At 57.0% G+C, this 13407-nt stretch overlaps 1 protein-coding gene across 1 annotated transcript; it reads left to right on the top strand.

The window, feature by feature from the left end:
• Positions 1-2459: 2459 nt before the first annotated feature.
• On the top strand, positions 2460-13252 carry MICAL1 (microtubule associated monooxygenase, calponin and LIM domain containing 1). Its single transcript, XM_081140857.1, has 25 exons — positions 2460-2530; positions 4010-4321; positions 4417-4624; positions 4886-4990; positions 5339-5443; positions 5545-5700; positions 6297-6397; positions 7132-7389; positions 7628-7743; positions 7915-8041; positions 8205-8286; positions 8779-8926; positions 9378-9568; positions 9728-9816; positions 9932-9973; positions 10200-10283; positions 10390-10546; positions 10855-10931; positions 11213-11495; positions 11631-11743; positions 11959-12072; positions 12191-12284; positions 12446-12545; positions 12634-12707; positions 13080-13252. The coding sequence occupies exons 2-25, from the start codon at positions 4064-4066 to the stop codon at positions 13226-13228; spliced, it is 3231 nt and encodes a 1076-aa protein (XP_080996983.1). The 5' UTR covers positions 2460-2530; positions 4010-4063; the 3' UTR covers positions 13229-13252.
• The last annotated feature ends 155 nt before the right edge of the window (positions 13253-13407 follow it).

Raw genomic sequence — 13407 nt, 5'->3', positions numbered from 1 at the left:
GTGTCTTAGACACGCCACCTGCACTGCTAGGGACCTAATTTCTGGCTCCAGGCTCAGGAAATGAGAGGTTGGGATGTGACGTAAGGACGGCATTGAAGGAAGACAGAACATGGGGTGAGTTAGAAGAAATGGATCCTATCTTAATAACTCAGGTTTTTAACCTAGGCCATTGCCAGCAATATTATTAGCAAAAACATTAGAATGGGATTCCTTTAAAACTGACTTTTCATGTATCAGCCACGTATTTGATGTAATAATATGAATTGGCTGATGTGATTATGCCAGTATTTTTAGTTCTATACACAATACATATAATATGGATCACGACTCAAGATTCTAATTAAGAAGAGAAATACTTATAGGTAAATAATAAAGTCTTTCGGTTTTAATTGAGGTCTTTTGTTTTTTCTTTGAAGAAATTCTTTAAATAGAACTTACTTTGGGTCTTCTAATCTGTACATTTCTTACAGTCACCAACATTGAATAATAGGATTTTAGAATCAAAATGGGCTGAGGAGGTTGGGTAATTATAGTCTCCATTTAGAGATAAGACTGAAGCATAATGGTGACTTTCTCAAGGTCACACTAGGCTAGTGTGAAGCAAAGCTGGAATCTGACAAGACCTTCTGGATTACAGACCAATATATTCCTCATTTCTTTATGCTCCCATGTGTATCTTTAATTAACATAAAGTGAAACTTCAAGTAAGCAGTTTTTTAGTATTGATGAAGTCATTATTGTTCTGTGATCTTTTTTACACTTGATCTTAGCCAAAAGGCCTATGATCTTTTTTAAAGACAAATTTTACCATTTGTCATTCAGAGAGCCACATAACCCTGCCTTTTGCAACCACAAGTCATTGAGTCAAGGGCCAGACCCTGCTGGGGCTTTGCAAATGTGCTAAGTCCAAGCAGCTGGTTGTTACCATCTGCTAATGAACGGGAAATGGGGTATTTCTAAGAACCTGTAACCCATTTATAGTGAACTTTAGGATGCTTCTTATAGTATGTACTCAAATATGGGTGTGTCTGATGTTTGGCACATTCATTTCAAGACAAATGACAAGTCACACTCAGGAGCCAGGATAGGCCCAGCTGGGAGGCTGCCCTAGTTTCCTGAACGTGACCTGGCTGAATTCCCTGCCTCTCCTTGCAGAGCAGGCATTTTCCCCTTGCCTTTCTTCCCCTGCAGGCTTCAAAGCTCAAACTGGGAGCAGTGAGTATTCAGGTCTTGCTGGCTCTCAGAGGGTTTCCCTACGAAATACAAAGTGAGAATAAAGAGGAAGAGCCATAGGGCACCCAGCTCTTTTTGATCCCCAGATCTCAAGGAGAGCAACACATTTACTCCGTTTCTGTTGGTGTTGCTAGTGTAACAGTGTCACTTGCTCTGAACAAGAAACAGCTTCTCATAATGCCAGCCTTTCATCTGTCACTTGCATCAACACTGGTGTAGTGGAGTCAGATAGACCCGGGCCCCCTACCAGCTCTGCCACTTGCATGTAACTTGTTGCAGGTCACAGAACCTCTGTGCCCTTCAGTTTCCTTTTTGGTAAAATGGGATTGTTGTGATGATTGAGATTAGGGGAATGTTCATAGTGGACGCTGGGTAAATGAGAAGTGATGTTTTATTAACATTAACTAGTTGAACGACCCTGGACAGTGCCTTTACCTTCAGGCTGTTTCCTTCTACGGAATATGAGGAAGTTGATCCCAAAGGTCTCTCAAGCCCTTTTCAGTGCTGACAGGTCCGTGGGTCCTCCCTCCAAGGCATTCTTGAATATCGGGGATCCAGTCTCCCACACACCCTTCCACTTGCCCCTTCTCAGCACCACCCCCACCCCGCTCCCCAAGGCCTCTTGGCCCTCTTACTTTTCATGCCGCTGTGGAAGCTGCAGAGTGCGGGGTTCCCAGGGCTTAATTCGTGCCCATTGCCTACAGGCCAGGTCTAGGGGCAGGCTTGTCCCAGGGGAGGGGGCCCCGAGCTTGAATCCAAGGTGGGGCGCCCGGGCCGCGGGTCTCCTCGTGAGAGAGGTGAAAGCGTAGACTTTCCAGCGCCCCCTACGGACCCGCCGGCCTCGGAAAACTTCTCCCAGCCCGAGACGGCGGCGCGCGGGCGGGGCCTCCCGCCTGGGAAAGGCTAGCTCCGCGGGCGCCCGCACCGGCGTAAGGCCCCGACCTCGGGCTGCTCAGCCCCCAGGCCCGGCCCGAGTCTCGGGCCAGCAAGCGGAACCCGGCATCCGCGGTGCCACGCCTTCGGGCACCACCCAGCAGGCCTGGGCGGGCCCGGGCCGCCCCGAAGCGGGGACGGCGGTAATGAGATGCTAATGCGGCGCGGAGAGAGCCTCGGCCGGCCGCGCCCCGCGCGGAAGCCCACAGCCGGCAGCACCCCCGGGCCGGCGGACCGCGCCGCCCAGCGCCCCGTCCCCTCTCCGCGCCGCCGCCGCCGCCCATTCCTCCGCCCCCGCCGCCGCGCCCGCCCGCCCGCCGCCGGACAGGCAGGAAGCGGCCCCTCCCGGCTCCGGAGCCGCCGAGTAAGTTGTCCCACGGAGCGCGCCGCGCTCCCCCGGCCCGCGGCGGGGCGCGGATGGGAGGTGGGCGCGCCTCCGGGACTCGCGACCTCGGGCGCTCGGAGGCCGCCCTGCCGGCTCCGCCCGCCCTCCTCGGCCCCGCGCCGCTCAGCCCGCTCCCGACTTTGGGGTCCGCAGAGCGAGTGCCCCCCGCCGCCCCCGGGGTCCCGCCCTCTCCATCCTCCCGGCGCTCCAGCCGCGCGCGCCCTAGCCCGGCGTTTCCAGGCCGGGTCGCCGCTCTGTCTCGGGTTTGCCCCACACTCCGCCACCCCGAGGGACCTCTGCCCTCGCCGTCGCGGAGGGCAGAGGTCCCTAGTGCAGGCGATTCGCTGCGGGCGGCTGGAGTCTCCTTCCCCTGCCTCGGCCCGGCCCGCGGCTCTCGGGCCGCGACCCGCGGGGCCGCCGGGGGGCGGGGTATCGGCCCCGGGGACCCTCACCGACGCCACGCCCCTCGCCTAACTGCCCCGGCGGCCACCCGCGCCCCTCCCGGTGCCAGCGTGAGAAAGCCCCTCCGCACGCCTCAGTCTGCGTGGGGGGCCGAGCCAGGGAGGGGGGACAAAGGGAGGCCTTGTTTCGGGAAATTCCTGGGAGAGCGCCTAAGCCCACGGGCACGGGGCGGGTCCTGGGTGGGGGTGGGGGAGCCGGGAGGGGCGACCCCGGCCGCCGTCGCCCCCGAGCGCCCTCGAGGCCCCCTGAAGAAGGGCAAGTCTCACACGGGAAGTGCTTTTGACCGCAGTGAGTCAGAAACAGACCCAGTGCCCGCTCACCCGGGCCGCCTAACGCGCAACATCCTCCTGCTGCTCGCGGAGGTAGTTTGGGTGGTGGGAAGTGGAACCTTCGCGGTCTGGTTACAGACCGTCTCCCCTCCGTCAGGAGGAAATCACGAGTGCAAAGGAGAAAAACTTTGCCCCGGTGTAAGACACACCCCACGCCTGCGTGGCACTGGGGCCACCGAGGGGCACCTGGCACGGGGAGGTGCGGGAGACTGTGTGCCTAGCAGCTGGGTTGCAGGTATTCGGTCTGCCCCAGTCTGCACCGCAAGGAAAGCTCTCCTTCCGGCTAACATGCCCTGTCCACGTCTGAGAAATTACCCCACGCCCTGCTTTCTGCCCTGTGGGCTCCAGAGATAGAGCAGGGCTTGGACATCCCTGGCAGCTTTATCCACAAGGGCTCTCCTGTGGGCCAAGCTGGTGGCTCCCTCTCTTCTTGCATCCCTCCTGTGCCCAGGACTGTTGATTTTTCATTTCCAAATTTGGCAGATTTCACTTGGAAAGAATAGCAGCTGTCTCTGGAGCAGATTGGGAATGGGCTGGGAGAGAGGAGCAGAGCCAATCAGGGGTGGCCCTGGAGCTCCCTGGGGACACCAGCCTGTTTCTTCCCCTCCCCTTCCTTTTCCCTTCCTCCTTCCTCCAGCCTCCTCTCCTCTTTTTCCCTCCTCTCCAGTAGCCACGTGCGTCTGCCCAGCTGCTCCCTTCCCTGAGAGACCCAGAGGCCTCCATGGCCTCACCCCCGTCCACCAACCCAGCACATGCCCACTTCGAGAGCTTCCTGCAGGCCCAGCTGTGCCAGAATGTGCTGAGCAGCTTCCAGGGGCTATGCCAGGCCCTGGAGCTGGAGCCTGGTGGGGGGCTGCCCCAGTACCACAAGATCAAGGCTCAGCTCAATTACTGGAGCGCCAAGTCGTTGTGGGCCAAGCTGGACAAGCGAGCAAGCCAGCCCGTCTACCAGCAGGGCCAGGCCTGCACCAACACGAAGGTGAATACACGGTGCCTGGGATGGGGCTTGGAGAGAGGAGGGAGTCAGAGGAGGGAAATAGGATGCCATGCCCACACTGTCTTGTGTGTTCACAGTGCCTGGTGGTGGGTGCTGGACCTTGTGGTCTGCGGGCTGCTGTGGAGTTGGCACTGCTGGGAGCCCATGTGGTACTCGTGGAAAAGCGCACCAAGTTCTCTCGCCACAATGTGCTCCACCTCTGGCCGTTCACCATCCATGACCTTCGGGCGCTCGGTGCCAAGAAGTTCTATGGGCGCTTCTGCACGGGCACCCTGGACCACATCAGTGAGTAACACCTGGTGTACTGATGGGGCTGTGAGCCTGGGTCTAGACAAAGGCGAGTAGGGGGCTGCTGGGCCAGCCAAGAGGCAAAGTGGACAAGATTCAATTCATCTAGGTGACCTTTAGGACTCAGGTCCTTTATCTGTAAAATGGGCAGTTGGACAGAATGATCTGTAAGACTTCCAGCTCTGACCAGGTGCACACTGGTACTTGGGGAGGCTTTGCGGTCCTGGGTCCCTGTTCCTAATGTCCTCTCCCTTCCAGGCATCCGGCAGCTCCAGCTGCTTTTGTTGAAAGTGGCATTACTGCTGGGGGTGGAAATTCACTGGGGTGTCACCTTCACTGGCCTCCAGCCCCCTCCCCAAAAGGGTAAGTACTTCTCTGCTCCTGAGAACCACCATCTGCCAAGGACATCTTGGCCTGTGGAAGAAAAAGGATGGGGTTGGGAGTCAGTCACATCTCCCTTTCTAATAGTGTGGCCTTGTGCAAACTACTCGGAGCCTCATTTTGAGCATCTGTAAAATGGGAGTAACATTCCCTTCCTTCCTTCCCTACTTTCTACAGGAAGTTGTAAAGGTATAATTTGGCAGTGTGTCATTGCTTTCTAAACCATAAAGCCCTTTAACACATTTATTTAATTATTTCACTGGTTTGTCCTGGGAATATAGGGGCCCCTTCAGACTCCTACACCTTTGTGCTTCTCACACCATTTGCCAGGGAGTGGCTGGCGTGCCCAGCTCCAGCCCAATCCTCCTGCTCAACTGGCCAACTATGAATTTGATGTCCTCATCTCTGCCGCTGGAGGTAAATTCGTCCCTGAAGGTGAGTGATCCCTTTCCTTGAAGAAATCAGCATCTTGAGCTTCTCTTGGGCCTTTCTAGGCTGTTATATCTCTGCCACTGCCTACCTGCCCCCACCTCTAGGCTTTACAGTGCGAGAAATGCGTGGCAAACTGGCTATTGGCATCACGGCCAACTTTGTGAACAGGCGCACTGTGGAAGAGACACAGGTGCCCGAGATCAGCGGTGTGGCCAGGATCTACAACCAGACCTTTTTCCAGAGCCTGCTCAAAGCTACAGGTCAGGGCCCCTCTGTCACACCGGTTCCCCTCCCCTTGCCTGACTGGGGCCTGGCTCCTACCTCTCCTGCCCACCCAGACCTGTCCTCAGTCCACAGAATCTTGGCAGCAAAGAACCTGTGCCCCCCGGGGATTCAGCATGCACAGCCCCACTTTGCCATCCAGCATGACAGGTCTTAGAAATCTCTCACAAAATGCGTGGATTTTGCTTTGTGCTTTTTAAATATATGCTTTAATATATAAACGATATAAATTCAAAATGAAATTGGTACTTCAAGTAGATGCCCTATGTTTATTTTGGCTTTGTACTGGCCACACCCCTTGGGGCATGCACACCCGAGTTCAGGAAGCCAAGCTGTCATCCATAAGCATGTGACCATGTGGTACTGGTCTCCCAGCTGCTGCCCCACCTAAGTTCCTCTCTTTGCTCCATAACCTCAGGCCAGGGACAGATGGTCTATTGTGTCATCATAACTCATGGGCTCCTGTGTGGGGGGCACTCACTGTAGACAGAGAGGTCAGGCTTGGCTGGAGTGTTTGGAGAGGTGACACATAAAAGGAGGAGACACATATCCTGCCCTCTGCCCTGCCCCCCAGGCATTGATCTGGAAAACATTGTATACTACAAGGACGACACACATTACTTTGTGATGACAGCCAAGAAGCAGTGCCTGCTGCGTCTGGGGGTGCTACGTCAGGTGAGGCCAGGCCAGGCAGGGAGGGGCTGGGCGGTGGGCCCTGGGAGATGGAGGCCAGACTTCGACATAGTCTGCCCCACCCTCCAGCCCTGGTGTGGAGAGAGCTGCCCTGCCTCTGTGCTGACCTGTCCTCCTCAGCTCCACTCCCCTAGGATTTGTAGTAATATGAATCACACTCTGGGCTAAACACCTTCTACCCGCCACAGGCCTACCACAGGAAACTCCATTAGGGCAGGGGTTCTGTCTCTGTCTCTTTTGTTTGCTCATTAGTCCCAGCGCCTAGAATGGTGCCTGGCATGTAGTAAGCCCCCAGTAAGTATTTGCTGAATGAACTAATTGAACACCTACTATATGCTAGGTACTGTGTTGAGAGCTTTATATGCATTTTCTCACCTAATTCTCATGAGGACCTAGAGAAGTTAAGTGTGTTATCTACATGATGGAAAAACTGAGGCTCTGAGAAGTTTAGTGACTTGTCCAAAGCAAGTGTATGATAACAGTCATGGTTCTAGGCCTCGGGGGCAGGGTGAGGCCTGGCTCCCCCAGCAGCAGGGTGAGTGCTGAGGAAGGGGCTTGAGCCGGGGAGGCAGGACTTTCAAATTCTAGGCCCAGCTCAGCCTTCAACTGCTGTGTAGTCTGGGGAAGCCCTTCTTGGGGCCTCAGTACATACACCTTCTACACTCAAGGAGACAGGCTGCCCAGTTGACGCTGCTCCTGATCTGTTGGCCTTGTAGGACTGGCCAGAGACCGACCGGCTGCTGAGCAGTGCCAATGTGGTGCCCGAGGCTCTGCAGCGCTTTGCCCAGGCAGCTGCTGACTTCGCCACCCATGGCAAGCTCGGGAAGCTGGAGTTTGCCCGAGACGCCCGTGGGCGGCCTGATGTCTCTGCTTTTGACTTCACAAGCATGATGCGGGCAGATAGCTCTGCTCGTGTCCAGGAGAAACATGGTGCCCGCCTGCTGCTGGGGCTAGTGGGGGACTGCCTGGTGGAGGTGAGGGGACAAGGTTCCCTGATTGGGGAGGAAGAGGGGCTTTCTGGTGCTTGGAGAAACAGGGACTCCTTTTAAGAAGGCACAGGGGTTCCATGATTGGGAAGGAGTGGGGGAAAGGGTTTGCAGCTAAGGGCTGCTTGATGTGGTGAGGAGTCTCCTCTGCTATGACCTTGGGGGCATCTGGGCTTGGACACTCCTGTTGGACTCTGAGCTGCTTCCTATCCTTCTGACCCTGCAGCCCTTCTGGCCCCTGGGCACTGGAGTAGCCCGGGGATTCTTGGCAGCCTTTGATGCAGCCTGGATGGTGAAGCGGTGGGCAGAGGGCGCTGGGCCCCTAGAAGTGTTGGCAGAGCGGTGAGGCCTGAGTTAGGGGACGGGGCAGGGCGGGAAAGGGCTAGCTATAGGACAAGGGGGCGGGGTGCTGGGTGACTAGATGAGGGCATGGACAAGAGAGAATAAAAGAAAAGCCTGGCAGTTCTTGAGGGGTGTATGCTGATGGGTGCACCTTCACCCCTTCCTCCCCAGTGAGAGCCTGTACCAGCTCCTGTCACAAACATCCCCGGAAAACATGCACCGCAACGTCGCCCAATATGGGCTGGACCCAGCCACCCGCTACCCCAACCTTAACCTCCGGGCTGTGTCTTCTAATCAGGTCAGAAACCCTGGCACTCCTCCCAGACTTCCCAGGTCAGGCCTTCCCTCTAGACCTGCCCAGTCACTGCCCCTCTGGGTTAGCCCTGCCCCGGGAGGGCCCTCCCCGTGGGCCCATGGGGGTGTGGTCAGCCTGCCTCGAGACCTGAAGGGGGCTGCCTTAGGTGCGAGACCTGTATGATGTGATGGCCAAGGAGCCCGTGCAGAGGAAGAATGACAAGACTGATTCAGGAAAGCCCGACAGTGGTAAGCAGGCCTTCCTCCAGGGCCATGTCCAAAGTGTTTACCAACCCAGTGAGGCGCAAGCACCAACCTAGAGAGCAGCAGCCCTGGCTGGAGCAGAGCGCTGGAGCACTGTTGGACGGTGGGGTGGTTTGGGGCACCTGGAGAGTGGAGGGGCGGCAGAGCACTCAGCAGCAGCCGTTTGCCAGTGTGTGGAAGTATTTCAGCACTTCAACAACTGCTACATCCACAGCAGCTGAATTTGCCTCTGGGCCTCCCATGCCCCTCAGTTCATAGCCTGCTGCTGTCCATGTGGCTAGTTCATTCCCTCATTTTATTCCAGATTTTTTTTTTTAATGAGAAAAATTGGGATGAAGGAAGTACTGCTGACAGTGTTAGGTTGGTGTCCTAGTAGGGGTGGGGCCCTGCCTCCACCTCCCATACAGACCCCACCCCCAGCAACTGGGCTGTCTGTGAGCCACGGGGCCTTGAGCACAGCACAACCTCCTCTCTCAGGGTCGGTGGGCACACAGGAAGAACTGCTACACTGGTGCCAGGAGCAGACAGCTGGGTACCCTGGTGTCCATGTCACCAACCTTTCTTCCTCCTGGGCCGATGGGCTGGCTCTGTGTGCCCTGGTGAACAGGCTGCGGCCTAGCCTGCTGTGAGTTGCAAATTAGGCTCAGGGGTCCCTGGCAGACCATACCTCCCTCTCCTGCCGCTGCCCTCTCTACTTCAGGCAGTATGGAATGATGGGGAAGTCACGGTGCAGGAGTTAGCACACCCACTTGAGTCCCAGCGCCACCACTTGCCCAAGTCACTTCACCTCCCTGCCTGACTCTGCCTGCCCACCTGCCTAAGAATCTTATAGGAATCAAATGCATTCATTAGGGTCAGCTTTGTGAGCGGTAGCGATCCCCAAGGCCAGAAGGTTGTCACTGGGTGGTGGTGATGGGGGGGTAGCACAGAAAAGAATAACCGTCATGCTTTCTCCTTCCTTTGCACTCCCCCAGCCTCTCCCTTTCCCTCCCCTACTGCTCTCTACCCTCCCCTCTCCCTCTTAGATGGAGTCAGGCTCTGGTCTCCCATTGGTTTCTCTCCCTGATACCCCACAGGGAACCCTCAGAGCTGCAGGGGATGGGGGCTCTGGACGCGACTAGTTGGGCCTTGAAGATGGCAGAGCATGAACTGGGCATCACACCCATGTTGTCCGCACAGGCAATAGTGGCGGGAAGCGACCCACTGGGCCTCATCGCCTACCTTAGCCACTTTCACAGTGCCTTCAAGAGCGCACCCCACAACCCAGGTGATCTGGATGGTGGGGCACAGGTGGGGTGAGCAGGGGTGTGTGGGGGTAGGAGGTGCCCTCTGAGGGACAGCCTGGGAGAGGTGTCCCTTTGGGCTGAAGTGTGGTTGGTCTACTCCGAGTTGGCTCCCCATCTACCCTAACACCCTCTCCCTGCAGGCCCTGTCAACCAAGGCTCCCTGGGGACCTCCAGTGCTGTACTATTCCTTGGCAAACTGCAGAGGACCCTGCAACGAACCCGGGCCCAGGTGGTCTGGGCAGTGGTTCCTAGTAGGGGTCTCTGGAGCGGTGGGGAGGACATTCAGAATGGGGGAAGGGAGGACTGGGGGCTGAGCCCCATGCTGAGCGTACGACTTGTTACAGGAAAACGGGGAGGATGTAGGTGGCAAGAAGCCACGCCTGGAGGTAAATACATGCAAGGGCTGGACAGTCCCCAGCCCCATGTTCTGGTCCCTTCCCCACTTTCCCATGTCCTGTCCCCCCATACCTTACTTCCCACCCAAGGTCCAGTGCTTTAAAGCTCCCCCCATCCAGTCTCCCTTCCTAGTCTCACTCCCCTTTCATCTGCACACATCCATTCCCCAGCTGGTCCTGCCTCTCTACCTCCTGACCTGAACACTTACCTCCTTAGGTAGAGGCTGAGACCCCCAGCACTGAGGAGCTGCCTGTCCCAGAGTCTGGTGTACCCCGGACACCCCCATTGCAACACCAGGAGGTGAGAATGGGGGCTCTGCCTGCAAGCAGAGGCTTGAGGTCAGGTTGGGGTTTCAGGGATAGGGGATAACTATCCAGCTGACACTGTGGCATGGGGATTGGTGCAGGCTGGTGGCGAGGACGTGTGTGCACTTTGTGGGGAACGCCTTTATATCCTGGAACGCCTGTGTGCCAATGGCCGTTTCTACCACCGGAGCTGCTTCTGCTGCCATATCTGTGAGGCCACACTGTGGCCAGGTAGCTATGGACAGCACCCAGAAGATGGTGAGTGGGCCCAGGAGGCCTCGAGAGAGACTTTGGGCATGGCCCTGCCTGGATGCAAGGAGTTTGAAGGTGGAGGGGAACTGGGGTGCTGGGCATGAGGTGGAAACAGGCTCAAGATGTCACTCTTTCCCTGAGCTCATATCTCTGTCTCCTCCAAAGCCCCAAATGTGGGGTTGTAAGGAACCAGGCGGCTAACAGAAATTTACCTGCAAATACAGAGTCCTATTGTCCCCACCTTCTCCGATAAACTGAGTCTCGGCACTGTGCTGCCTTCATCTGATGTCTCTTCCCCCCTCCACCCTTCCCAGGACATTTCTACTGCCTGCAGCACCTACCCCAGTCAGGCCACAAAGAGGATGGCAATGACAGAGGCCTTGAGAGTCAGGTAAAAGCTGTGAAAGTGTGTTGGGGATGGGGACAAGGGAAGGGGTCTCGCCACGCCCAGCAGACTTTGCAGGGGTACCTGAATGCTCTGCACTGGAGTATAAGCTCCACGAAGGTAGGGATTTCTGTGTTGTTTCACTTACTGTTGAAGACCAAGAACTAGAACATGGTCTGACACTGTCCAGTCAATGAATGAACTCCAGGGCCCACATTTGTCTAAAGAGGCAGCCTCAACCCCACGTTGGCCAGGTCACTGACCAGACCACATGGTGGCTTTTCTAGGACCTCCCCACACCAGGCGAGAATAACATGCCATCCGGCCCCTCAACTCCAGCTCCCATGGCCCCCCAGGAGGGGGCCAGTCCAGTCCCAAGCCCCAACCAGCCCACCCGTCGGCCTATCCGTCTCTCCAGCCCAGAGCGGGAACGGCTGTCCTCCCTCAATCTGACCCCTGACCCTGAAGAGGAGGCTCCGCCCAAGCCCCCCCGCAGCTGCTCTGCCCTGGCTCGCCAGGCGCTAGAGGGCAGCTTTGTGGGCTGGGGGGTGCCAACCCAGACCCCTCAAGGTAACTGCTCTGTTGCTCTGCCAGATGTGCTGCCCGGGGAGGGGTGGGGAGGCGGCTCTGGGGTTCCTGAAGGGGAATGCCAGGGAACGGAAAGGGCAGTGGTGGATGCCAGGCCATGGCCACTTCTCTGCCCAGTTCTTATGGCCATGGAGGAGGAGGGGGGAGGGCACCCCTCCTCCAGTGACGAGGACGAGGACAACGACGAGGATGACAGGGAGCCTGCGGCTCTGGACCCTGCCACGGAACAGGTGCGTGGGGAAACGGCCGCCTACCCCACCCGCCCAGGAGGAACCTGCAGCGTGTTCCCCCAGCCCTGCTCCTGCAGGGTCTTCACCCAGCCCGACTCCTTCATAGCTAAGCTTCCATCTCTCCTACCAGCACACCCCTCGCCTCCAGCCCAGGTTCCTTCCCCAACCCCTGCCCACCCCTCGGCCCTGCCCTGACTGGCCTGACCCTGCTGTAGGCTCTGCTGACCTTCGCCAAGAACTCAGGCACCATGGACAAGTACCCGACATGGCGGCGGACTCTGCTGCGCCGCGCTAAGGAGGAGGAGATGAAGAGGTTCTGCAAGGCCCAGGTGAGATCCAGGGGCTCCCAGTTCTGACGGGGTCAGAGTTGCGGGGGCCAGAGCTTCTCTAGTGCTCCATTCTTGAACAGTCCAAAGACTTCTGGGCCTGTCGTCTTGTACTCCTCAGGCCATCCAGCGGCGACTCAATGAGATCGAGGCTGCTCTGAGGGAGCTGGAGGCCGAGGGAATGAAGGTGGAGCTGGCCTTGAGGAACCAGAGCAGTGAGTGAAGACGGGAGGGCTAAGCTAGGATGCCCCTTTGCCTCCTGGCACCGTGTTCAGCCCCCAGCGATCCCTCAAACCACTAAGCTCTGGCCCACAGCAGGCTCGTCCTCATGCTCAGGACTCCTTACCACCCCACCCCCCTTCTTCCTTCTCATCAGGTTCCCCAGAACAGCAAAAGGCACTATGGGTACAACAGCTGCTACACCTTGTTGAGAAGAAACACAGCCTGGTGAAGGAGGAGGCTGAGCTCATGATCAAGTAAGGGACATGGTGAGGTGACAGTGGCCCTCGCCAGGTCCTTGGGCACCATGGACAGCTGTGCCCCTTCTATCCCTGCCTTCCACAGGGTACAGGAGCTTAGCCTGGAGGAGAAACAATTGCAGCTGGACCAGGAGCTACGAGGCTACATAAACCGGGAAGGTAGGCAGGATGTGGGGAGTGGCAGATATGGGGCTGGGGTTTGTATGATCCTCGTGATGTCAGATACTGACCAAGCAACACAGTCCTCTAGTCAAAGTCCCTCTGAGGCAATTCAGGAGGAAGCCAGAGGAAGGGGCTCCAAGCCCCTACTCTGCCTTCAGTTCAATCAGAGCTGCACATTTGGGCTTTCATGCAGAATTTCTTTTTAAAATATGCTGCTGTGAAACAGTGCTAGAAAACCACTGGTGTTGACAAACCTAATTTTACAGATTAGGAAACAAAGCTCAGGTTGTAGAAATCACATGGGCCAGGTTTAGGTTTTCCTCTCTAGCCTCCCTGCCTAGTTCTCTAAGCTTCGTCTTCTCACTTCAGAATCCCTAAAGACAGCTGCCGATCGGCAGGCTGAGGAGCAGATTCTGAGGAAGCTGGTGAATGTGGTGAACCAGCGAGATGCCCTCATCCGCTTCCAGGAGGAGTGCCGGCTTAGCGAGCTGGGATCAGGGCCAGGAACCCAGTTCTAGAAGAGGGTGGGCTGCCTACCTTCTTCTATAAAAGACCACCTCACCCCAGGACAGTGCGACCCTGCTCATCTGGGCTGCCTAGGAGAGGGCCTCACTGTTTACAATAAAAATGTTTCTGCCACCCGCAGGGCTTAGGCTGCCTGCAGATGGGCGGTGGGAGTGTATAGGGAAAGCAAGAG

The sequence above is a fragment of the Miniopterus schreibersii genome, assembly GCF_964146895.1.
Source record: "Miniopterus schreibersii genome assembly, chromosome: 6".
Lineage (NCBI taxonomy): Eukaryota > Metazoa > Chordata > Mammalia > Chiroptera > Miniopteridae > Miniopterus > Miniopterus schreibersii.
Note: the sequence above shows the minus strand (reverse complement) of the source record. Positions and strands in the feature narration are given on the sequence as shown.

Excerpts from the sequence above, each read along its gene's own strand:
- MICAL1 (XM_081140857.1), top strand. The coding sequence starts at position 4,064 with ATGGCCTCACCCCCGTCCACCAACCCAGCACATGCCCACTTCGAGAGC. Across the intron at positions 6,398-7,131 it reads GTCTGGGGGTGCTACGTCAG|GACTGGCCAGAGACCGACCG; the intron begins GTGAGGCCAGGC and ends TTGGCCTTGTAG. Across the intron at positions 10,932-11,212 it reads ACAGAGGCCTTGAGAGTCAG|GACCTCCCCACACCAGGCGA; the intron begins GTAAAAGCTGTG and ends TGGCTTTTCTAG.